Source organism: Bos grunniens, chromosome 13, assembly GCF_055505025.1.
Source record: "Bos grunniens cultivar Pamir isolate PY7600 chromosome 13, Bosgru_T2T1.0, whole genome shotgun sequence".
NCBI classification, from domain to species: Eukaryota; Metazoa; Chordata; class Mammalia; order Artiodactyla; family Bovidae; genus Bos; species Bos grunniens.
The window spans coordinates 31,175,654-31,200,708 of record NC_141177.1 but is presented as its reverse complement, the minus strand read 5'-3'; the positions used below and the strand labels follow the sequence as shown (position 1 = coordinate 31,200,708).

General features: G+C 45.5%; 2 protein-coding genes across 36 annotated transcripts in view; one reads left to right on the top strand and one right to left on the bottom strand.

The window, feature by feature from the left end:
• The window catches only part of VPS16 (VPS16 core subunit of CORVET and HOPS complexes), a 28,071-nt gene extending 14,520 nt beyond the window's left edge, over positions 1-13,551 (bottom strand). For 3 of the 4 annotated variants that reach the window (XR_015139320.1, XR_015139319.1, XM_086333127.1), the window contains exon 1: positions 13,435-13,551. Coding sequence is in view for 1 of the 4 variants with exons in the window: in XM_086333127.1 (XP_086189253.1) it covers positions 13,435-13,487 (53 nt within the window). In the remaining 3 variants the exon portion in view is untranslated. Of the gene's footprint in view, positions 1-7,015; positions 7,259-13,434 lie in introns of those variants that run through there. The other variant, XM_086333128.1, reaches the window with a different exon arrangement.
• Positions 13,552-13,586: 35 nt separating this feature from the next.
• PCED1A (PC-esterase domain containing 1A) lies at positions 13,587-18,834 on the top strand. 32 transcript variants are annotated; one of them, XR_015139324.1, is made up of 8 exons: positions 13,587-14,030; positions 14,326-14,470; positions 14,946-15,025; positions 15,135-15,373; positions 15,474-15,564; positions 15,742-15,988; positions 17,978-18,104; positions 18,452-18,834. XR_015139324.1 is itself a non-coding variant. In XM_086333139.1 (8 exons), the coding sequence occupies exons 1-8, from the start codon at positions 13,833-13,835 to the stop codon at positions 18,697-18,699; spliced, it is 1,365 nt and encodes a 454-aa protein (XP_086189265.1). In that variant the 5' UTR covers positions 13,587-13,832; the 3' UTR covers positions 18,700-18,834. The 32 variants fall into 32 exon arrangements, 27 of the variants coding, with proteins under 27 accessions (XP_086189265.1, XP_086189260.1, XP_086189268.1 ...); XR_015139322.1 differs by having other exon boundaries at positions 15,474-15,624; XR_015139325.1 differs by having other exon boundaries at positions 14,305-14,470; positions 15,288-15,373.
• Positions 18,835-25,055: the final 6,221 nt, after the last annotated feature.

The window sequence follows — 25,055 nt, the reverse complement described above, 5'->3', positions numbered from 1 at the left end:
CGATAGACTATACAGTCCATGGAATCCTCCAGGCCAGAATACTGGAGTGGGTAGCCTTTCTTTTCTCCAGGGATCTTCCAACCCAGGGATCAAACCCAGGTCTCCCACATTGCAGGTGGATTCCTTACCAGCTGAGCCACAAGGGAAGCCCAAGAATACTGACTGGGTAGCCTATCCCTTCTCCAGACAACCTTCCTGACCCAGGAATTGAACTGGGGTCTCCTGCATTGCAGGTGGATTCTTTACCAAATGAGCTATCAGGGAAGCTCTGGCCCGGATGGCCTGCAACTGCATTTTCGCTGGGGTTCAGCTGGGGAAGGGCCTCCTTCCCACGTTTGTTGTTCCTTGAGTACTCTCCCTTAGTCCTAAGCTACCATATAAACTTTTCTCACATCTTATAGTTAATCTTTATCACAGTATAATAATCCCTTATATTTATTAAAATTTCCCAGTTTACATCTCCTCAGTGGACCCAGACTAACTGATACAGGGAGTGGCCCCAGGAGTGGTAGTGGTGGCAGTTTAGCTGCTAAGTCGTGTCTGACTCTTGCAACCCCATGGACTGTAGCCCGCCAGGCTCCCCTGTCCATGGGACTTTCCAGGCGGGAATACTGGAGTAGGTTGCCACTTCCTTCTCCAGGGGATCTTTCTGACTCTAAAGATGGGATTTGAGGATTGGTATGGTCATGTGCTTAGGCTTGGGTGCAGTGCTGTGTTCCCTACTGATGAGAACGGATGCTAGTAAAGTAACCCACTGCATGCAGCAGCATCACAATTAGTCAAACCTGCAGTTCAATATGGCGAAATGCCAAGTCAAACACATGCTTTGGGAATGACTTCTTGATTGTATGGCAGTAATGATGATTATAAGGGCCATGGTGTGGATGAGTTATTTTGAGTGCATTTGAACATTTTCAAAAAGGAAATGACAAGGTTAGGTCCATTAACTTTCAGCTCAAGTCACGGTCTGAGAAGCAGAAAGCTTCTATAACAGCCTCAAAGAATCTCTTATTTCTTGTACTCACACAGCTGTTACTGCTGAGAATCAAAGACAGTTTAATTGTATAGGTTGTTAAACAATAACAGTTAAATTCCCCAGCACACCATCTCTCATGTGAAAGTGAAGGCACTAATTAGAAGAGAAAGGAATCCTGAAACATGGAAGGAAGATAACTGGTTAGACCCAGAGGAAGCTGACAATCTTGAACCCCCCAAGTCATCGTGGGTCTTCCTCAGCAGTGGAAGCAGCTTGCCCTCCTGTGTTGAGGAGACTAGCCTTCCTCTGCTTGAAAAGCCTGTGATGACCTCACTTCAGGCAGATGTCTTGGGAGCCTCCCTCTCCGTGGCTGACCTGGCTAACATCCCTGCTGAGTGGTTATCAGCTAAGTCAAAGAAGCTCAGTCGTGTCCAACTCTTACGGACCCCATGGACTGTATAGTCCATGGAATTCTCCAGGCCAGAATACTGGAGTGGGTAGCCTTTCCCTTCTCCAGGGGATCATCCCAACCCAGGGATCGAACCCAGGGCTCCCGCATTGCAGGTGGATTCTTTACCAGCTGAGTAATCAGCTAAGAGCAGAGATCAATACGTGGCCCCAATATGGCACTGTTCCTGGGGGAGAAGCCTACAAGTCGATTACACTGGACTTCTTCCATCATGGAGGAGACAAAGATCTATCTTCATTGGAATACATATTCTTAATGTAAATTTGTCTTTACCTGTAATGCCTTTGCACTAGCAAACTTCCACCATCTATGTACTTAAGGAAAGTCTCATCTACCATGGCAGCAGTCTACCAAGCCTTGCAATTAATCAAGGATCTCATTGCATAGCAAAGGAAGTGCAGCAGTGGGCTTAGGTACATGGAATCAACTAGCCTTACCTTACATCCCATTACCCAGAAGTGGCTGGTCTAAATGTACTGATGACTCAGTTATGGGACCAACTAGGAGACAGTAACCTAAAAATATGGGGCTCTGTCTTACAGGATGCAAGTCTAGGCTTTGCATCAAAGACCATTACATGGGATTAACTCGACAGACAATATGCAGGACTGGGAGTCAAGGGGTGAAGTGGGAGTGGCTCCTCTCACTATTACAAACCTAATGACTCTCTTATTAAAATACTGCTTCTAGGACTTCCCTGGTGGTCCAGTGGTTAAGACTCTGCCCCCTCCATGAAGGGAACATGGGTTCGATCTCTGGTCCTCGATGATTCCACATTCCATGAGGCAACTAAGCCCGTGCACCACAACTACTGAGCCCACACTCTAGAGAGACTGAGAGCCTCAACTACTGAGCCTGTGCACCACAACTAGAGAAAGCCTGCACACAGCAATGAGGACCCTGGGCAGCTACAATGTTTTTTAAATAAAATTTTAAAATATTGCTTCCAGTTTCACTAACTTTGAGACCTATTGATTTGTATAGCTTAGTCGCCAAGGGAAGAATGTTTCCACCAGAGGATAAAAACATTGGATTCACTGAACTGAAAGGTAAGAGTGCTACCTTGCCATTTGGGTCTTCTTATGCCACTGAAGTGGAGAAGGCAACGGCACCCCACTCCAGTACTCTTGCCTGGAAAATCCCATGGACGGAGGGGCCTGGTAGGCTACAGTCCATAGGGTCACGAAGAGTGGGACACAACTGAGCAACTTCACTTTCACTTTTCACTTTCATGCACTGGAGATGGAAATGGCAACCCACTCCAGTGTTCTTGCCTGGAGAATCCCAGGGACGGCGGAGCCTGGTGGGCTGCCGTCTATGGGGTCGCACAGAGTCAGACACGACTGAAGCGACGCAGCAGCAGCAGCATGCCACTGAAGCAACAGGCAAGAAAATGGGGTTAATCCACTGGCTGAAGTAATTATCCTGAGGGCCAAGGGGAAATCAAGTTGCTACTACATAATGGAGGCAAGGAGGACTTTGTCTAAAACCCAGGGATCTTCTGGGGCACCTCTTGGTACTTCCATGTCTAACGGGAAACGTTCATGAAAAACCTCAGCAATCAAAAAAAAGCAGAATGACAGGTTCGGGTCACTTCGCTATGTAAAGAACAGAGCAGTGAAGGTTCTGGCTGAGGGCAAAGGAAATACGTGATGGGCAGTTAAGAAGGAAGCCATAGGTATTAACTATGATCTTGTGAACAGCTACAGAAATGAAGACTGCAGCCACTTCGTGCATTTTCTCTGTGCTTGTTATGTGCTTGTGTTTATATGCATATACTAGCCATTATGTTCTCTCCTTGCCACTTTTATTTTATACACAAATTATTGAAGGTTAATTTTTAAATTCAATTTTTAGGTAACAAAATATCCAGTAATACTGTAATTCATTCGAGAAGTAACTAATATAGTGATTGATACAATGACTTAAGACGTGTGTCTCCTCATTTGGGGAAAGAGTAGTATACTTTTAAGAAGGATGGTAGTATCCTGTGAAGCAGAAATACAGAGCTCTTCAGTTACAGTGAGGGAGTTGAAAAGCGTGTAGAGGGTGCTCGTTGAAGCTGATCGGCCAGAGAAAGGATTCTGCTAGTTATCAATTTATTACCTCCCAGAGCCAAATTCAACCTTCAATATGTGCTCCACAGCGAGCCAGATGTTAAGCTTTCTCAGTAGTTGGTCCTGTAGAAAAGGGTCTTTGTAGGAGGAAGGGAGTCTTTGGCTGTTTCCAGCAGGTGCAAGATCAGTCAGCAGTGTGGGCATGAGGATATCTGGGGACACTCTGACCCAACCACGCACCCAGAGCACACAATCCCTCACAACCTTGGCCTGGACTGGCAATCTACCTTCCTGTGGTTCTCTTCACAAGATACTGCATGCCCTAGGTGTCCTGCTCAGCCTGGTGCTCCCTGTGCAAGGCCATAAGCCTGGCCACCAGCTATGGATCACCTGCACCCTATCTAGGCCCAAGAGGGCTGCCTCCTGCTTATCCAGTGGCTGTGGACCAGCTCCAACCCAGCACACCAGCAACTCTACCACCATTCAATGAGCTGCAACTATATCTTCTCCAGCAAGGTCGGAACCTTGTTTGGGGAGGGCACCCCCCTTCCAACTTTTCCTTCCTTTATCCTCAGCCCCCAGGAAAGGACAGTTTTATCTTATAGCTACTTTGCTATCATAGTTTAATAGTTTTTTATGTTAAACTTCCCCTATTTAGTCACTGTATGGTATCTCCTAACCAGAATCATAGAAATATTACCAGTGTCACATTCCACAGACCACTTGCTTGTCTCAAGGGGGAAACACGAATATATGGCAGAAGATGAAGCCGTCAGCCTCAGAACACTTCTCAATCTCAAATTCCCTTCCCTCGTAGCAGACAACCTGATACAATGGCCCATAGCTGTGATGCAGCATGAACACCACACAGTTCAGTCACTCAGTCGTGTCCGACTTTTTGCAACCCCAAGCATGCCAGGCTTCCCTGTCCATCACCAACTCCATGAGCTTACTCAAACTCATGTCCATCAAGTTAGTGATGCCATCCAACCATCTCATCCTCTGTTGTCCCCTTCTCCTCCTGCTTTTAATCTTTTCCAGCATCAGGGACTTTTCCAACGAGTCAGTTCTTTGCATCAGGTGGCCAAAGTACTGGAGTTTCAGCATCAGTCTTTCCAATGAATATTCAGGACTGATTTCTTTTAGGATGGACTAGCTTGATCTCCTTGCAGTCCAAGGGACTCTCAGGAGTCTCCTCTAACATCGCAGTTCAAAAGCATCAATTCTTCAGCAATCAGCTTTCTTTATAGTCCAACTCTCACATACATATATGACTACTGGAAAAACCATAGCCTTGACTAGATGGACCTTTGTTGGCAAAGTAATGTCTCTGCTTTTTAATATGCTGTCTAGGTTGGTCATAATTTTCCTGCCAAGGAGTTTAAGCGTCTTTTAATTTCATGGCTGCAGTCACCATCTGCAGTGATTTTGGAGCCCCAAAAAATAAAGTCTGCCACTGTTTCCACTGTTTCCCCATCTAACTGCCATGAAGTGATGGGACAGGATGCCATGATCTTAGTTTTCTGAATGTTGAATTTTAGACCAACTTTTTCACTCTCCTCTTTCACTTTCATCAAGAGGCTCTTTAATTCTTCAGTTTCTGCCATAAGGATGGTATCATTTGCACATCTGAGGTTAATGATATTTCTCCTGGCAATCATGATTCCAGCTTGTGCTTCATCTAGCCCAGCGTTTCTCATGATGTAGTCTGCATATAAGTTAAATAAGCAGGGTGACAATATACAGCCTTGACATACTCCTTTTCCTATTTGGAACCAGTCTGCTGCTCCATGTCCAGTTCTAACTGTTGCTTCCTGACCTGCATACAGATTTCTCAAGAGGCAGGTCAGGTGATCTGGTATTCCCATCTCTTTCAGAATTTTCCACAGTTTGTGGTGATCCACACAGTCAAAGGCTTTGGCATAGTCAATAAAGCAGAAATAGATGTTTTTCTGGAACTCTCTTCCTTTTTCTATGATCCAGTGGACGTTGGCAATTTGATCTCTGGTTCCTCTGCCTTTTCTAAAACCAGCTTGAACATCTGCAAGTTCACAATTCACATACTGCTGAAGCCTGGCTTAGAGAATTTTGAGCATTACTTTACAGGCATGTGAGATGAATATAATTGTGTGGTAGTTTGAGCATTCTTTGGCATTGCCTTTCTTAGGGATTGGAATGAAAACTGGCCTTTTCCAGTCCTGTGGCCACTGCTGAGTTTTCCAGATTTGCTGGCATATTGAGTGTAGCACTTTCACAGCATCGTCTTTTAGGATTTGAAATAGCTCAACTGGGAATCCATCACCTCCACTAGCTTTGTTCATAGTGATGCTTCCTAAGCCCCACTTGACTTCACATTCCAGGATGTCTGGCTCTAGGTGAGTGATCGCACCATCATGGTTATCTGAGTGAGTGGTTGGTGGGAAGAGAGAAAATGGAAGTGAATATAGATGGCAGTTTCCAGACCCTTGGTGAGGTGAAAAGGGATTTGTTGGTTTTTTGAATAGGGAACTTTATTTTCTGTTAGGCTGGGGAGATTTGAATATAGTAGTTGAGATCTGATACAGCCCTTGTGGGTAGGGATGGTGGAAAACAATATAGAGGTCTTCTACACTGAAAAAACACCTGGCTGCTTATTAAAGTACACATCAAATTCAAAGGACCCACGCCAGAGACAACAGAGATCTGCCCTAGGAAGCTACATGCAGCAGCACCTTTGGTGACCTGATGCAGGGAGTCCTATGCAAGAGTGGCTAGAGAAACCTGAGGCGACATGAGAGCGGGTAGACAGCACATGGTTTCTCAGAAGACAGGGAGGTGGGGCATATCTCCTCAGCAGGCTGGGAACACAACAGGCAGATTCTGTCAGGGAAGCCTAGGCCCTTCTAGGCCATGACTTTCAGCTCTCTGGGAAGCACAAGGTGAAGTCAGCAACTGGGCAGAGGGATCAAGGAGCCTTCAGTTGCAGGCTAGGACATTAGCATCGACATAGACTGGAGTGGGAAAGAGGTGCAGGGGTGCAGGAGTAAGGCTCTGGGAGTGAAGAGCAACAAAGTACAGGCCACCTCCTCAAGCCTTCAAGGTAAAGAAGGCTTCTCAGGGACAGTGAGGTGACTCAAGCTATGCCATAAGGTTGGCATGGGGTACAGATGGGCAGACTGAGAGCAGCAGAGAGAACAGCATCTCAGAAAAGTCTGGAAGTGAGAACTTTGTAAGGATAGGTCATATTTTCAGTGAGGAAAGCCAGCTACATATTCCTCTTCTACCTGCAGGTCCTGGAAGTGGAAATTCCCATAGTAGCAGTAAATGAACCCTGGATTTGAATACCAGAAAATCACTAAAGCAGGTCCTGTTCTTTAGTCACTATGTCGTGTCCGACTCTTTGTGACCCCATGGACTACAGCATGCGAGGCTTCCTTGTCCTTCACTGTCTCCCAGAGCTTGCTGAAATTCATGTTCATTGAGTTCGTTATGCTATCTAACCATCTCATCCTTTCCTTTGCCTTTAATCCTTACCAGCATTAGGTCTTTTCCAATGAGTCAGCTCTTTGCATCAGGTGGCCAAAGTATTGGAGCTTCAGCTTCAGCATCAGTCCTTCCAATGAATATTCGGGGTTGATTTCCTTTAGGATTGACTGGTTTGATCTCCTTGCAGTCCAAGGGACTCTCAAGAGAGTCTTCTCCAACACCACAGTTCAAAAGCCTCAATTCTTCAGCACTCAACCTTCTTTATGGTTCAACTCTCACATCTGTACATGACTACTGGAAAAACCATAGCTTTGACTAGACAACCTTTGTCAGCAGGGTAGGTTTCAATCCCAGCCCCTCCATGAAGCACTGCCAAAATCCCTGCTGCAGTGCAGCTGAACTGCTGGAAAAGCATGACTCAGTGCAGTAAGAGAAGAGCTGTGTGAAAACAGATGATCTCCAGCCTCTCCAGGCTGGGCTATCAGAACACTGAGGAGGAAGAAACACATTAGGTTTAGCATGGGGAATATTCCATCAATTCAAAAATGCCCAGGCCCTGAAGAGAGACCACCTTCGTTGTTGTTCAGTCAGTAAGTCATGCCTGACTCTTTGCAACCCCATGGACTGTAACCTGCCAGGTTCCTGTGTCCACAGGATTTCCCAAAAATACTGGGAATATTGGAGTGGGTTGCAATTTCCTTCTCCAGAGGATTTTCCTGACCCAGGGATTGAAGCACGTCTCCTGCAGTGGCAGGTGTATGGATTCTTTATAACCCCTTGATCCCAGACTGCCTTAAAAAGAAATACTACTGGACTTTTCTGGTGGTCCAGTGGGAAAGGAACCCATCTACCAATGGAGGGTACGTGGGTTTGATCCCTGGTCCAGGAAGACTCCACCCGCCACAGAGCAACTAAGCCTGTGCATCACAACTACACTGAGCCCAAGCGCCCTAGACCTGTGCTCTGCAACAAAAAAGGCCACTACATTGAGAAGCCTGTGCATCACAATAAAGAGCAGCCCCTGCTTGCTGCAACTAGAGAAAGCCCATGCACAGCAACAAAGACCTAGCATACCAAAAATAAACGAATAATTTAAAAGACAAAAAAATACTACTACAGTATCCTTGTGCATTGTTTCTGGAAATGTAAAATGGTGCAGTTGTCATGGAAAACAGAATAGTTCCTCAAAATATTAAACACCGAATTACCATATGATCCAGAAATTCCATTTCTGGGTGAAAATAGGATCTCAAAGAGATATTCACACACCATTGTTCATAGCAGCATTATTCACAATAGCCACTAGGCGGAAGTAACCCAAGTGTCCACTGACAGATGAATGCACAAATAAAATGTGGTGTATACATACATTAGAATGTTATTCAGTCTTAAAAAGGTAATTCCGATACATTCTACAACACAGATGAATCTTGATGGCAGTATGCTAATGAACTAAGCCAGCCACAAGAAAGCAAATACTGTTACGATTTCACTTACACAAGCTATCTAGAGTAGTCAAATTTATGGAAACACAAAACAGAATGGTGGCTGCCAGGGCTGGGGCAAGGGGAGAATGAGGAGTTAATATTTAATAAGTCAATTTTGCAAGATGAGAAAGTTGTGGAGATTGGCTACACAACAATGTGAATACACTTAACACTCCTCGATCATCCTTTATAATGAGTAAGATAGTAAATTTTATATTATGTGTATTTCACCACAGTTTTTTAGCAGTTCATGTTTATACATGCAAAACAAACATACCAACACATAAAACCTACTAAAACAGCTAACCTTTCTCCTATGAAGAGTACGAAATGTAGTATCTTCAGTCTCCTTTCTTTCACCATACAGATGTTTCTAAAGTACCTGAAACACTGTATTCAGTACCAAGCTCATTCTCTTCCCCAACGAATTCACTCTTCCTTTCTCATTATTTTTAAGACTCAAATCTAAGTCATCCTGGATTCACTGCTCCTCCTCCTCCCTATCAAGTGCAACTCATCACAGTCTCCTTCAATTTTCCGCTGTTACCATCTGTCAGACTGCCCCCCTTCTCTCCATCTCTGGTGTTCACCACCATCAACTTCTCCCTGGTCTAGTCCATGAGCCTCCTAACCTAAGACTACAACCTAGTCTCCCTTGGCTCTATTCTTGCTTGCGCCTTTCAAGTTGCCCCCCACTCCCACTGCCTCCAGAATGAATTTAAAACACACACACACAAGCAAATTCAATCACATTAATCCTTTCATTTAGGCTTCCCATCGTTCTTCAAATAAAAATGGTCTATAAGGCCCTGCAGGGTATGGCTGCTAGGAGAAGACATTTACCTGTCTCTTGTCCTGGCCCCTTGCCTTTTGAAAAACACGTATTTTCAAAAGTAATACAAGTCAATATTTTTTAAAGTATATGTTGTGTTGAAAACACTAAATTACATGGCAACCCATGTCAAGTTATATCCCTTTTCCACAAAAATAGTTTAAATCACTGTTATTTCCCACTGATTTCACTGACTTAAAATTTTGGCAATTTTTTTCACAATGTACAGGCATATTAATAAGAATTAGAAACAAAGGACAAATGCAACAGTGTGACACTGCGGCCACGCTGGCTCTATTTAGGTCACTCAGAGTGTCCCTGTCTCTTCCTCCTCAGGACCTTTGTATATATTCTTGGATCCCATTCCTGCATTTAAATCTTCCTATCTTCTGGATGGGGCATTGTCTACTTCAGAAAGTCGTCTTTACCTCTCACTTACCAAACTGTTATATGCTTTCTGAGGGTCCCACATAATCTTTTACCTCAGTGAAAAGTGTGAAAAAATGTTAAGTCAGTCATGTCTGATTCTTTGTGACGATATGGACTCTAGCTTGTCAGGCTCCTCTGTCCACGGAATTCTCCAGGCAAGAATAGTGGAGAGGGTAACCATTCCCTTCTTTAGGGGATTTTCCCTACCCAGAGATTCAATCCAGGTCTCCCACATTACAGGCAGATTCTTTATATCTGAGCCACCAGGGAAGCCCCAACCTCAGTGCACATGATCAAATAAACAGAGTTATTCATGTGGTCAGTAGTGCCCAATTTTTTTCGGCTCAATGTACCGTAGCCCACCAGGCTTCTCTGTCCATGGGATTCTCTAGGCAAGAATACCAGAGTGGGTTGCCATTTCCTCTTCCAGGGGATCTTCCCAACCCAGGGATCAAACCCACGTGTCCTGCATTGCAGGTGAATTCTTTACCACTGAGCCATCAGGGAAGCCCAGATAGAGTCATTGGTGGTAGTGGCTTAGTTGCTAAGTCATGTTCAACTTTTGTGACCCCATGGACGGTTGCCTGCCATGGTCCTCTGTCCATGGGACTTTCTAGGCAAGACACTGGAGTGGGTTGCCCTTTCTTTCTCCAGGGGATCTTCCTGACTCAGGGATTGAACCTTGGTCTCGGGTATCACAGGCAGATTCTTTACTGACTGAGCCACCAGGGAAGCCCCAAATAGAATGATTGCTGCTACTGCTAAGTTGCTTCAGTCGTGTCCGACTCTGTGCGACCCCATAGATGGAAGCCCACTAGGCTCCCGTGTCCCTGGGATTTTCCAGGCAAGAACACTGGAGTGGGTTGCCATTTCCTTCTCCAATGCATGAAAGCGAAAAGTGAAAGTGAAGTCGCTCAGTCCTGCCCGACTCTTAGCGACCCCATGGACTGCAACCTACCAGGCTCCTCCGTCCATGGGATTTTCCAGGCAAGAGTACTGGAGTGCGGTGCCATTGCCTTCTCCAATAGAATGATTAGTGGTTACCAACTGTCTCCATGCTGGCTGTAAGATCTGAGGGCAGAAAGGGCCCATGTCTTTTTATTGACCCAATATACATTCTGCCTGGCAATGGGTTGGGCAAAATTATTTAATGGTATTATCCCAAATTGGGTTTTTAGGATAAAAGTGGCTAAAATTCTGGAGCCTCACAAGAATCAACACCATTCCTTCTCCTTGCCCTCCTAAATTAGTCATTTTTTCAGAACACCACTTCCAATGCAAAAGAATCCTATCCCGTAGACAGAACTTGAAATGTGTGACAGCTGTTTATCATTCATTCACTTATTTGAACATTTATTTAAGTCCTGGCATAAGACTATGCACAAATACAAATAAAACCAAGTATCTGCACCTAAACTTTAAATTTTTGTTTACTCTGGCAGAGAGCCTATAAGGGTTTCCCAGGTGGCACAGCGGTAAAGACTCCACCTGCCAATGCAGGATATGTAAGAGATATACCCAGGGTTCGATCCCTGGGTCAGGAAGATCCCCTGGGGTAGGAAATGCAACCCACTCCAGTATTCTTGCCTGGAAAATTCCATGGACAGAGAAGCCTGGTGGGTTACAGTTCATAGGGTCCCCAAATAGTCTGACACGACTGAGCACACTTATGTCTGTCTAGTACATAGAAAGGCTCAACACCCATTACCAAGAATAACACATCTTCTATAGTAGGGCTAACACTTTTAGTCCTTTCTGCAAGTACAGGGTAGGCTAGGGTAGGCTAGCAACAGTGGTCACGTCTACAGCATTCACTCAACACTTACACTTATTTAAAACTTTATTAGTGTATAAACAAAGCTAAGACTTCATATGATAAACAGAAGTTCTATGGTAATGAGGTCATCATTTTCAGTACTGTAACAAGCCTGTGTATGCAACACATATTTTCAAAAGTAATACAAGTCAATACTTTTAAAAGTATATTCTGTGTTGTAAACACTAAATTACATGGCAATCCATGTCAAGTGACATCCCTTCTCCACAAAAATAGTTTGCTGCCAAGTCGCTTCAGTCGTGTCCGACTGACTCTGTGCGACCCCATAGACAGCAGTCCACCAGGCTCCCCCGTCCCTGGGATTCTCCAGGCAAGAACACTGGAGTGGTTGCCATTTAAATCACTGCTATTTCCTACTGACTTCACGCTAAGTTTTTGCCATTTTTTTTCACAATGTACAGGCATATTTATAAGAATTAGAAACAAAAGACAAATGGAACAGTTCTCTAAAAAGTGCATCAAGGCATTTGTCCATTTCAGAAGTGTTAAGAGCTGACATTTTATGCATCAAAAATTACACTGAAAAGTTTTAATATGTGAATAGCAATGATATATGGTTTCACTAGCATGAACAGCTGTCTTCTATTGAAGTAAGACTCCAACGTGATTTCTTTGTGATCTTCAGTTGCAATCAATAAAGTATTTTTTAAAAAAATTTATGGCACTAATGGTAAAGAACCTGCCTGCTGAAGCAGGAGACACAGAAGACAAGGGTTCAATCCGTGGATTGGGAAGATCCCCTGGAGAAGGGCATGGCAACCCACTCCAGTATTCTTGCCTGGAGAATCCCATGATAGAGGAGCCTGACGGGCTTCAGTCCACGAAGAGTAGAACACAACTGAAGCAACTCAGCATGCACGCACGTAGCAGGCACTGTTCTAAATACATAACAGGGATAAAGGGATGCAAGAAATATGCACTCAGCCCTCAAGGAATTTGGTTTAGCAGAAGAAACCTATATAAATATTGCCCTAATGTGTCATAGGTAACAACCTTAGCACTGAGACCCAAAGGAAAGTCAGCTGAAAGTCACTCTATTGGGATTGGATCAGGGAAGGTTTCAGAAAAAAACCCTTAAACTAAGCCCAGAAGGATGAGCTAGAATTCTCCAGTGAAGTAAAGAGGGAAATGGCAGTGCCCACAGAAGGAACTGCAGGCTGGTGCAAATACAGGGAGCCAGGAAACATCATGGTGTGTTGAGATCTTGTTCTGCCCAACTGAACACAGCTTTGGGTAACAGTTGAGGAAGCTGAAGAGACAAATGGGGCCGGATTATAGATATAATATGATAAGGAGTTTGAACTTTGTAAGGGAAAGTATTGCAAAAAAGTCTAATTAGGGTAATGATATGGCCAGTCTACATTTAGAAAGATTAGTGGTTTAAGGACTCCACAACTCCCATGAGAGGGCTGACCTTAGCAGGGAGTGCTCACTCGCCGTCTGATTTATTGACGGTTCGCTTTCTCCTAGCCTTGATCAGTAATGTCACCTGCAGCAGTGCAACCCCGCCCCCCCAGGAGCATCCAGTGGTCTGACATCAGCAGCACTTCCCGACAAGAGATAAGGCACTCACTGTCTCCAGAGGGCGGCCACCCACAGAGTGATGTGAGCATTCTTCCAGAGGGTGACAGCCCTGGGGTTGAGTTGGGCTGTGCCCCTACTTGTGAGACCACCAGGTTTGCCTCATTTTCCTTCTCCGCAGCAGGGGAAGGCCCGGCCCTAGGAGGCTGCGCGTTATGCCGTAGATACAGGGCGAGAGCCGGCGAAGGGCAGACCCACCGCCCGTAGAAGCGGGGTCGCGCGCAGCCGGCTCCGCCCGAAGACTAGAGCCAGAAAGCTAGCGGGGTAACCAGGCCGTGGACAGGAGGGCTGGGCGGCTCACCGGTAAAAAGCAGAGTCCCCGAGTGGGTTCCAGTTCGCGGTGTAGCAATCCATGGCTGGTACAAGCGGCGACTTGCCAGCACCAGGTACACTCGCCCAGCTTGGGCTCCAGGCAGGCACTTCCGCTTCCGCCCGTCCGGGTCACGTGATGAGGCCGCGGCCACCAGACTTCACCGCTGTGGGCGGCTTTTCTTGGCCGTCGCTGTGCCCCCGCCCACACGGGGGCGGGCTCGGCCCTGGCTCCTGCTCCCTACGGCGGCCACCCGCGCTGCCTTCTTGTCCCCTCGGACGTTGGGGGGTCGGGCAGGGCAGAACATGAGTGACCGGAAGTGGGAGTTGTGAGCGTTGTCGCCCGGGGCGGGGAGGCCCGAGGCGTCGTCGGGCCTCCGCGACTCACGTATGGAGAGAGCTGGGCGAAGGGCTGCGCGCCGACCACTAACCGGGACGCACAAGCTCTGCGAGGCAGGAGCAGTGCTGAAGCGACCAGCTCTTTTGGCACGGGAACATGAGGCTAGGCCTGGCGCCCGCTGCAGGCGACGCGCGCAGTGTGCGGGCCTGCCCCAGTCGCTGGTGAACGGCGCGGAGCCCCGGGACTCGGTAATTGGCGCGAGCGAGCGCGCGCATGCGCGGGGCGGCGACAGGCACGTGGCGGGGCGCAGGGCGGCACCGCGTGGGAAGCGGCAGGGTATCCCGGAGGTTCGCGGGCCTTGGCTCACTGTGCCAAGTGCAACAGAGGCTGGCGCCACCATGGACCCCACTCTAATGCTGCCACCTGGTACCTGTAACCCTGAGCAGCTTGAAAGGGGCCAGCGCAGGTCTCCTCTATCCCAAAGTGGGCCCTGGAGCTAGTTGAGTCCCCTCCCTCGTGCAGCTTGGTGGCCTTTCCCTGCAGCCCGTCGTTGTTGGCGGCAGCATGGTCTTCTGTCTGGAGAACGAGGAGCCGTGCCGCCCGCAGCGAAGCAACATGGTCCGTTTCCAGGCCTCGGAAGTCCAGCAGCTGCTACACAACAAGTTCGTGGTCATCTTGGGGGACTCAAGTGAGTGCTAGAATCCCACTTCCTGGTCCCGCACCTGCGGTCTGTTTTCTGCGTCTGGACGTTTGGTCTCCATCTCAAACCTCTTTCCTGATCCCCAGTCCGTTCCAGTACAGAAGGTTTATTTCCCCAACGCCTTCCACAGGTGTCCTGACAGATGTAGATTGTCAGGCTTTTCACCCCCACCTTGCTCAGCATTTTTCTTCCTGACAGTGCCCCACAGTGTCCTCATGGAAGCAGTGTATTGTCTGTTTCTTGGGTGACTTGGCCAACTTACTCCTGCCAGGTCGCTATGAAGGTATACACCTGGAAGGAACAAAGTCAGTGCCAGGACTTTTTAACTTCACCTTTTCTCATACCTCTAAGTCAATACTCCACAAAGGTGGTGTTGGGCCACCTCAGCAAGAGGCCTGGATTTGAAAGGAGCTGGGGGTGGAGTAGGGCCTGCCTCAGCCTCAGGATCTTTGTCTCCCTTCAGTCCAGCGGTCTGTGTATAAAGACCTGGTGCTCCTGCTCCAGAAAGACTCACTGCTCACAGCTGCCCAGCTGAAAGCCAAGGTGAGGGAAGCTTGGTGGCCAAGCCAGTGATGGGCGGGCACAGACTCTGGCCTGGTAGGGGCCTCCTCCATGGCTTGGGTCTGACCAGCTGGGTGGGGGGGGTGGGCAGGGGGAGCTGAGCTTTGAACAGGACCAGCTGGTCGCTGGGGGTCAGCTGGGCGAGCTGCACAACGGGACACAGTACCGGGAGGTCCGCCAGTTCTGCTCGGGTTCTGGCCACCACCTTGTACGCTTCTACTTCCTCACCCGCGTTTACTCCGAGTACCTCGAGGGAGTCCTGGAGGAGCTGACATATGGGCCTGCCCCGGACCTGGTGATCATCAACTCCTGCCTCTGGGATCTCTCCAGGTTGGGGCGGGGGGAGAGGGAAATACTGATTGGGGGTGGAGGTATGGCTCAGAGGCCACCCACCCCTGTCTTCTTGCTCACCCTTTGTGCTACCCAACAGGTATGGCCGCTGCTCAATGGAGAGCTACCGAGAGAACCTGGAGCGAGTGTTCGTGCGCATGGACCAGGTGTTGCCAGATTCCTGCCTGCTGGTATGGAACATGGCAATGCCCCTAGGAGAGCGTATCACTGGGGGTTTCCTCCTGCCTGAGGCAAGTGACTGGAGCACCTCAGGATAGAAGATGGGGCAGCTGATTGGTAGATAGAGGACCCTCCCTCCCGATTCTGCATCATTCAGTGGCTCTTAGATGCTGCATTTTCTCACTCAGCTCCAGCCCCTGGCAGGCTCTCTGCGGCGGGATGTGGTTGAAGGGAACTTCTACAGTGCTACTCTGGCTGGGGACCACTGCTTTGATGTCTTAGACCTCCACTTTCACTTTCGGCATGCAGTACAGCACCGTCACCGGGATGGTGTCCATTGGGACCAGCATGCCCACCGCCACCTCTCACATTTGCTTCTGACCCATGTGGCCGATGCCTGGGGTGTGGAGCTGCCCAAGCGTGACTATCCCCATGGTGAGCCCTATCACAGGTGGGGAGGGTAGTGATGCAAAGAGGGCCCTCAGAGCATAGGTCTCATAAACAGCAGGACAGAGATCCTCAAGGGGAGCAGAGCCCCCTGAAGGACCATTGTGAATCCTGAGTGTGCCTTCCTTCCCCTAGCCCTGTAGTCACCTTTGTGTACACGAATTGAGTATTGAGTACATAAGGCAATATGTCAAAAGATCCATATGCTACAGATAAACAGGAAAAGAATGGGAGTACTTTTAGGTAGGAGTGGATGTAGGGCGTGGAAAAGCAGAATCAGAGGAAAGGTAATTCAGGCAGAGTGGTAGAAGCAACAAAGCCCCTTGGCAGGGACTGTTAAACCCTCAGTTCCCGCCTGCTTTTAAAGGGGACGTCATGGTTTATTGTTCCATGTCTGTTTCTGTCCTGGATCATGTCCTGCAAGGGTAAAGTACCTGCCTCACTTGTTAATAATTCATCCCTTTCAGCCCCAGTATCTAGCACAATTGCTGTGTATATAGTACCTGCAGGATGGTGTTTATTGAATTGGAGACGTGAGTCATGTTAGAAGGCTGTAGTAGCACTGGAGGATGTGAGGGCAGAATGGCCAAGAGTGTCACTTTTAGCCTGGAGTTGGAATATCAGGAAAATGAATTAGGACCTTGATCATATAATGGTCCAATTTCTTTGTTTTTTTTTAGGTGAGAACTAAATCTTACCTTCCTTGGTGGCTCAGATAATAAAGAATCTGCCTCCAATGCAGGAGACCTGGGTTCAATCCCTGGGTTGGGAAGGTCCCCTGGAGCAGGGCATGGCAACCCACTCTAGTATTCTTGCCTGGAGAATCCCCGTGGACAGAGGGCCCTGGTGGGCTACGGTGCATAGGGTTTCAAAGAGTCAGACACAACTGAGCAACTAGCACACAAATCTCATCTAAATCAGTTGGAAAACTGATCCTTAACAGAGAAAGGGATCCTCTAAAGGTTGTAAGGCTAGTTTGTTGTGTCTCAGGTCTTCTGAACTCAATTTGGAGCCACAGAAATAGCAACATCAAAAGGAACAGTTAGGTGGAAGGATGAGTTGGTGAGTTTGATGAGGGCAGATCTCTTTGAAGTACTATGGAAATGTTGAGTAGATTTGGAGTCAGTGGTCCCCAGCAGGGAAATGGCCGATAAGGGTGTGAATGTGAACAGTGACAGAAAGAGCAAAACAATGGCCATGTTTGGGAGTTGGAAGAGAAGAGAGACTGATGGGGGAAACAAAAGGAGATAAGGATAGAGGCACTTTCAGGGAGGGGAGAGGCTTTTGGCCATGTCATGTGATAGTTAGGAAGTGAAGAAGTGGTTACATTTTTGTAGGAAAAGTATTAAAGAAGTGGAGTAGGGTTAAAAGAGGCAGTGAACAGTTGAGAAGGGAATGGTGCCTGGGCAAAAATATACTCTTTGTGGGAGGAAGTGTGAAAGGAACCCGTACCTGCTGGGAAAGGAAGTGATAGGATCTTTGTTTTTAACAGAGACTTACTAAACTTAGTTATTGGTCTTTGAGGAAGAGCTAGGAGAGGAGAGATAGACAAGCTGGGCACTAGAGGGAGAAGACTGGAAGGGATCATGAGGTCAGATTGGAGGGAATCATGAACAAAGACAGATCCACTGACTCCACTGACTACTGAGACACAGGGAAGAAGGAGCATAGCTTGGGCTTGGCCTGAAATGAGAGGGGATGAGGAAACCTGAGTATGAAGTAGAGGGTACTGTGTTCTCCAGGAGGAGAAAGTAAAGGTTTAGAAGCGTAGGCTGCCAGAGTTCAGGGTGACCTGGCTTCCTAGGCCTACTTAAAACAACCATCCTGTTTCTAGACCCATGGATTAAAGACTGGCCAGAGCCGGATCATCTCTTCCAGGGGAGCCAGGGGCAGCCCTCAGACTTCGGGGAGCAGCCGGCCTTGCCCCCACTCTCTCCCTTACCTCCTCCCATGCCTTTTCCCTATCCTCTTCCTCAGCCTTCCCTGCCTCCACTGTTTCCACCCCTGCCCCAGGAACCCCCTTTTTTCCCAGGCCAGCCCTTCCCACCCTGTGAATTCTTCAATTTTAATCCAATGGAAGACTTCTCGATACCACCCCACTTAGGTATGTGCCCCCACAACTTCCCAGCACACCTTTTCCAGCCTCTCCTTGAACCTCCCTTAACCTGGTCTCCTGTGTCCAAATGGGCTGAGAGAAGTCAGAGACTCCTTGTGCCCTACCCTGGATTGGGTTCTGTCACAGCTGAGTTTGGAACAGCATCTGTAGACTCATGAGTTAGCTCATTGATTGTCAGTTTCCTGACTTGGCAGTACGGGAAGCGGTATTGCCATTTTGTAGATGGGGAAATTGAAGGCCAGAGAAACTCACCCTGAAGAACCAGAACTGCCTAAGGCAGAGTTGTGCTCACCATGGCCAGAAGCCCACTCTGATGATGGCTGGTTCTTTTGTAGGATGTGGCCCTGGAGTGAACTTTGTGCCTGGCCCCGTGCCTCCTCCAGTCCCCAGCCCTGTCCGCCATGGTCAGCACCGGGGCTTGGCTGTCCACCGAGGGATGTCACGCTGTGTTCACAACAGCCCCTACCATGTGCCGAGGATGGGGGCGCCCTGCAGGCAGCGTCCAAGACACTCAGACAGGCTGATCCACACATACAAACTGGATAGACGACCTCATGCCCATTCGGGTACATGGCCGGGGTAGACTGGTTCTTGCGTTTGGGCTGTGTGTGCCAGTGGCCCTGCAGTGCCTGTTTGCTACACCAGGTGTTGGCGTGGCACCTGCTATGCCTGACGTTGTTATACATTGCTGTCACCAATAAAGGCATGGAAAAACAGAGTGACATCTTTTTGTGAAAGGGAGTGAGTCTCTGAACTGTGATCTTAAGAGTTGAGGAGGCTACCTCTGGGTTCTCTCCAGTCGGACCTTGCAATCCACACTGTTTAGAAATCATTGACTGCATCTTTCATACTGTCTCACACGCTGAATTATACTCCTACCAGAACACACGTGTACTTAACAAAGACCCTGGAGGGGTTACCTATTGTCAGCAGCTCTTTGGGATTGGGAAATGTCACAGGCTGAGCTGTAATTGAAACTTAATATTTTGTATGGAGTTTGGAATCTGGCTAGTTCTCACCTGTACTAGTCTCACCCATTCATATGTATGTTCAACGTTCACCTACTCCGGGAGATATACCAACCTTGCCTTGTACAATTTCTTGGCTCATGGTAGACACTCAGAAGTGGTTGGAACTAAGCAAGAAGCTCCCAGGCCCAAGTGGGAGACTGATTAGAAAACCATTACTTAATAGATACAATATGCAGTAGTAGTAAAGTGAACGCAAACCTATTTGGTGGGTGGGCAGGAGAAGAGGAGCAGAGAGAGAATTCCAAGGTTGGGAGTAGGGAGTGGGGAGCTGTGCCAAACTTAATAAGAAAGTTAAAAGAATTCAGGGACTTCCCTGATGGTAGTGACTAAGACTCCATGCTCCGAATGCACGCAGAGGCCCAGGTTCAGTTTGTGGTCGGGGAACTAGATACTTCATGCTGCAAATAAAGATCCTATATCCCACATGCAACTCAGACCTGGCACAGCCAAATTAATTAATTTTTTAAAAGTACAGCATCTCAGCTTTGACAAATGATCTTGACCCTGGGTTGGGTGTAGTATGAGGTGGGGGCTGAAACAAGGCAGTAAGTACACTGATAAGCGATGTGAAGCAGGAAAATAAGGAAACACACAGACCCACTAAACCTTAAGTAGAGTAGGCTGGAGAAGAGGATGCAGAATTACTGCATTATCTTTCCTTACTTTTTATTGACATTTTACTTTGTCAAAGAACGTAACATCTTACAGAAATGGAAATAGTGGACCAAAGAAGTGTTGATCCTTGGTGGATAACTATTAAGTGCAAATGAAAGGAATCTACTAAATAAACACACACTGGTGCTGGGGAAACTGGTACAGACAACATAAGTTAATAAAATCCTTTAGAGAATAATGTCATCAGGGCTACTGAGACTTACTGAGAGTGCTTGAAATGAGCTTGGTTTTCTTTGCTGTAGACAGTGGATGGGAACATACAAAAGTGAAAGAAAGCCTCTTGTTAGGAAGATAGATTTTAGATAATTTTTATTGTAAAAACTTTTTTTGTTTTGTTTTCATCAGTGTGGAGAATCCCTTGTTCAGTCATTTATTCCTTGACACAAAACCCTTTTCTTTGCACCTCTGAAACTGGGGCTTCTCAGTGTTTCTATGGAAAATTGTACACCTAACTAAACTGGTTTATGGAAGAAAGTAATATGAGTTACCCAGCTTCACGGAGCCCTCTGTTGCTTGCCATCCTGTTCTCTAAGAAAACCTTGCGTGCGTGCTAAGTCATTTCAGTCGTGTCCGATTCTTTTCGACAGGCTGGTCTGTCTAGGCTTTTCCATTCCCTCCCAACCCCACCCCAAGTCTGGCACGCTCACACTGTGAGCGCTTTGAGACTTCAGTGTGCTCCAGATCCCTGTCAATCTACCTCTGTGTTTCTCATTTTCACCCCATCTTGCTGTGTAGCTCCCATTGCTCACAGGTTTTATAATCTTTTCCTCAGCATCCCAATGTAGATTTGAAATCTATTGTAAGGATAAAATGGGGATAAATTATTTTATTTTCAGTTTGCTGTCATGTAAGCACATAGTACACTTGACTCCTTTATTAACAAATTTTTTATTAAGTTGTGACTGGGAAACAAGAAACTTCAAAATAGCTGCATACAAGTCATTACATGAATTTAAATTGTTTCCTGGATTTTGTTTTGAGATTATAAAAACAAAATCTTACATTTCTCCAGTATGTAGGCACATAGTATGTAGGCTAGTCAAGCATGAGAGAACTCAAACTTCACTGACAAATCGTGTAAGAAGAAAAGTGTACACAGACTTCCTCTCATTCATGGAATTTTGGTTTTTAAAAGTGACTCCAATATTCTTTCCTTTGCCAAAATAAAGTATTTCTGAAAGGGTTAACAGATGCACCAGCACAGCATGTTACACAAGCCTTTATTTTTCAGGGGAGAAAAGTTTTAAGAAATTTGGAAGATTGTTTTTTTCAAAAAACTTTAACCCAGGGACTTTCCTGGTGTTCCAGTGGTTAGAACTCTGCCTTCCAATGCAGGGGGTCTAGGTTTGATACCTGGTCAGGGAACTAAGGAGACGGCAATGGCACCCCACTCTAGTACTCTTGCCTGGAAAATCCCATGGGTGGAGGAGCCTGGTAGGCTGCAGTCCATGCGGTCGCTAGGAGTTGGACACGACTGAGCGACTTCACTTTAACTTTTCACTTTCATGCATTGGAGAAGGAAATGGTAACCCACTCCAGTGTTCTTGCCTGGAGAATCCCAGGGACAGGGGAGCCTGGTGGGCTGCTGTCTACGGGGTCGCACAGAGTAGGACACGACTGAAGTGACTTAGCAGCAACAGCAGCATTCCATTATATGCGATATCTGTGTTTATCCATTTACCTGTTGAGGGACACGAGTTATTTTCAGTTTTTGACCCTATAAATAAAGCCGCTATGAACATTTCTGTATAAATCTTTGTATGGACATATGCTGTCTTTTTTTTTTTTTTAACTTTACATAATTGTATTAGTTTTGCCAAATATCAAAATTAATCCGCCACGGTATACATGTGTTCCCCATCCTGAACCCTCCTCCCTCCTCCCTCCCCATACCATCCCTCTGGGTCGTCCCAGTGCTCTAGCCCCAAGCATCCAGTATCGTGCATCGAACCTGGACTGGCATCTCGTTTCATACATGATATTTTACATGTTTCAATGCCATTCTCCCAAATCTTCCCACCCTCTCCCTCTCCCACAGAGTCCATAAGACTGTTCTATACATCAGTGTCTCTTTTGCTGTCTCGTACAAAGGGTTATTGTTACCATCTTTCTAAATTCCATATATATGCGTTAGTATACTGTAAAGGTGTTTTTCCTTCTGGCTTACTTCACTCTGTATAATAGGCTCCAGTTTCATCCACCTCATTAGAACTGATTCAAATTCATTTCTCTTGGGGAAATATCTAGGAATAAAATGTCTGGATGGTACGGAAGATGTATGTTTAACTTTTTAAGAAACTACCAAATGATTTTCCAAAGTGGTTGTCCCATTTTACATTCACACTGACAGTGTCTAAGGGTTGAAGTTCTTCCACATTCTTGACAACACTTGGTATCAGTTATCTTTTTAATATTAGCCATTCTAATAGGGGGAAGGTATGGTTTTAATTTGCATTTACATAATGACTAACAATATTGAACATTTTCCTGTGCTTATTTGCAATCTATATGTCTTTTTTGGTAAAGTTTCTGTTTAAATTGTTTGTTCTTCATCACCATGCCCCCTTTTAAAAACCTTACTGGGTTTTGAGAGTTCTTTACTTTGTATCCAAGTCTGTTATCAGATATATATTTTGCAAATACTTTCTCCCAGAGTGTGGCTTGTCTTTTGAAGGACAGAACATTTTAATTTTAGTCAAGGACAGCTTATCAATTTTTCTTTTATGGATTATATTTTTGGTGTCATGTCTAAGAAATCTCTACCTAACCCAATGTCATGGCTATTTTCTCTGTTTGCTTCTAGAAGGTTTATAGTTTTAGGTTTTACATTTAAGTCTATGATATGTTCTGAATTAATTTTTGTACATGGTATAAGGTATGAATTGAAATTCATTTTTTTGCATATGAATATCTAATGGGTCCAGCCCACTTGTTGAAGACTGATCTTTCTCCACTAAATTCCGTTAACATTGTTGTAAAAAATCATGTATGTATTACACGTAGATCTATTTCTGGATTTTCTGTTTCATTTATCTATTAATATTTGTCTAACTTAATGCCAGTACCAACTCCCTTGATTTCTATAGCTTTATGATAAGTCTTGGAATCAGGTAGTGTTAGTCTTCCAAATGTTTTTCTTTATCAAAGTTATTCTGAGTCTTCTAGGACCTTTACATTTCCAAATGAGTTTTAAAATCAGCTTATTAATTTCTACACAAATTCTGAGATTTAGCAATTGTATTGAGCACATAGATCAATTTGAAAACACTTGAGATCTTACTGAGTCATCTAACCCAATGAGCAAGATATATCTCTCCATTTATTTAGATCTTCTTTAATTACTCTCAGCAATATGTTGTTGTTATCCATGTATAGATCTGTCGTATCTTTTGTCAGATACCCCCAGGTCCCACGTTATTTTATTGTAAGAGAGATTTTAAAGTATCTTTTTCTGATCATTCACTGCTAGTACAGAAAAATACAATTGATTTTGTATTTTGACCTTGTATCATAACTACAATCATGTACACATTACTTTGCTAAATTCAGTTATTCTAGTAGCTTTTTGATAGACTCCATCGGAGAAGGCAATGGCACCCCACTCCAGTACTCTTGCCTGGAAAATCCCATGGATGGAGGAGCCTAGTAGGCTGCAGTCCATGGGGCCGCTAAGAGTTGGACATGACTGAGGGACTTCCCTTTCACTTTTCACTTTCAAGCATTGGAGAAGGAAATGGCAACCCACTCCAGTGTTCTTGCCTGGAGAATCCCAGGGACGGGGCAGCCTGGTGGGCTGCTGTCTCTGGGGTTGCACAGAGTCGGACACGACTGAGGTGACTTACCAGCAGCAGCATAGGATTCTCTACTTACACAATTTTGTTGTCTGTGAATAAAGACACTTCTTGCTTTCCAGTCTGTATGCTTTTTATTTATATTTCTTGCCTTATGGCCTGGCTAGGACATCCAGGACAATGTTAAATAGAAATGGTGAGAACAGACGTACTTATCTTGTTCCTGATCTCAGAGGAAAAAATATTCAGTTTTTCACCATTAAGTGTGAGATTAACTGTAGATTTATCATAGATGCCCTCTGTAAAGTTGAGGAAGTTTCCTTCTACTGCCAATTTGCTGAGAGGTTTTGTTTTTATTTTAAATCAGAAATAGATATTGTATTTTGCCAAATGCCTTTTCTATGTCTAAGGAAATAATCATGTATGCTTTTCAGTTTGATAATATGGTGAAGTCCATTGATTATATTTGAATGTTAAACCAATCATGCATTCTTGGCTTTAAAAAGGAAAGAGGGACTTCCCTAGCAGTCCAGTGGTTAAGGCTCCAAGCTTCCACTGCAGGGGGCATAGATTCCATTCCCAGTTGGGGGACTAAGATCCTGTTTGCTGTGCCACTAAAAAAAAAAAGAGATTGTACAGTCTGAAGGTGACAGAGTAAAGATGCTATTTCCTTCTCTCAGAAATCACCCAAGCAAAAGTGAAAACAAGAAACAGAAATGTAAATACCATATGAATTAGCTGGATAGGCTGAAAAAAAGCAGTGGAACCACTGCATGGTACAACTCACTTTGGAAATTATTGGGTAGCATTTACTAAAGTTGAACATTTACATTCTCTGTGATTTGACAATTTCACTTCAAGAGATCTGTACATCTAGAAAGATCTACCAAAAAACTTGCACAAGAATATTCATAGAATGTTTTTTCATAGTATCCAAAACTTGGAAACAAGCCAAATGTCCATCAACAAGAGTGAATAAATAGTTTTCCCATGCAATGAGATTGATATAAAGGAAAACAAAATCCTGATAGATGCAAAGATATGGGTAAATCTCACAGATGTAATCCTGAAAGAAGTCAGACACTAGAGTACATCTTGTATGGTTTTATTCTGCACAGTTTCAACAATAGGCTGCATAGATTCTGCACAGGTTTCAACAATCTATGCTGATAGAAATCAGAATCGTGATTACCTTTTGAGGGAGATACTAATTGGGAAAGGGCATGATGGAACTTTCTGGGACAATGGGAAAGTTCTATCTGGGTGGTAGTTATCTGGGTACACACACAAACAGACAAATATGTAAAAATTTATTGAACCCAATAAATATTTATTGAACCCAATAAATAAATAAAAAAATTTATTTATTTATTGAATAAATACTTGTGCATTTATTTGTATGTAAAATGTATGAATTATATGTAAGTCAAGAGGGAGCTAGG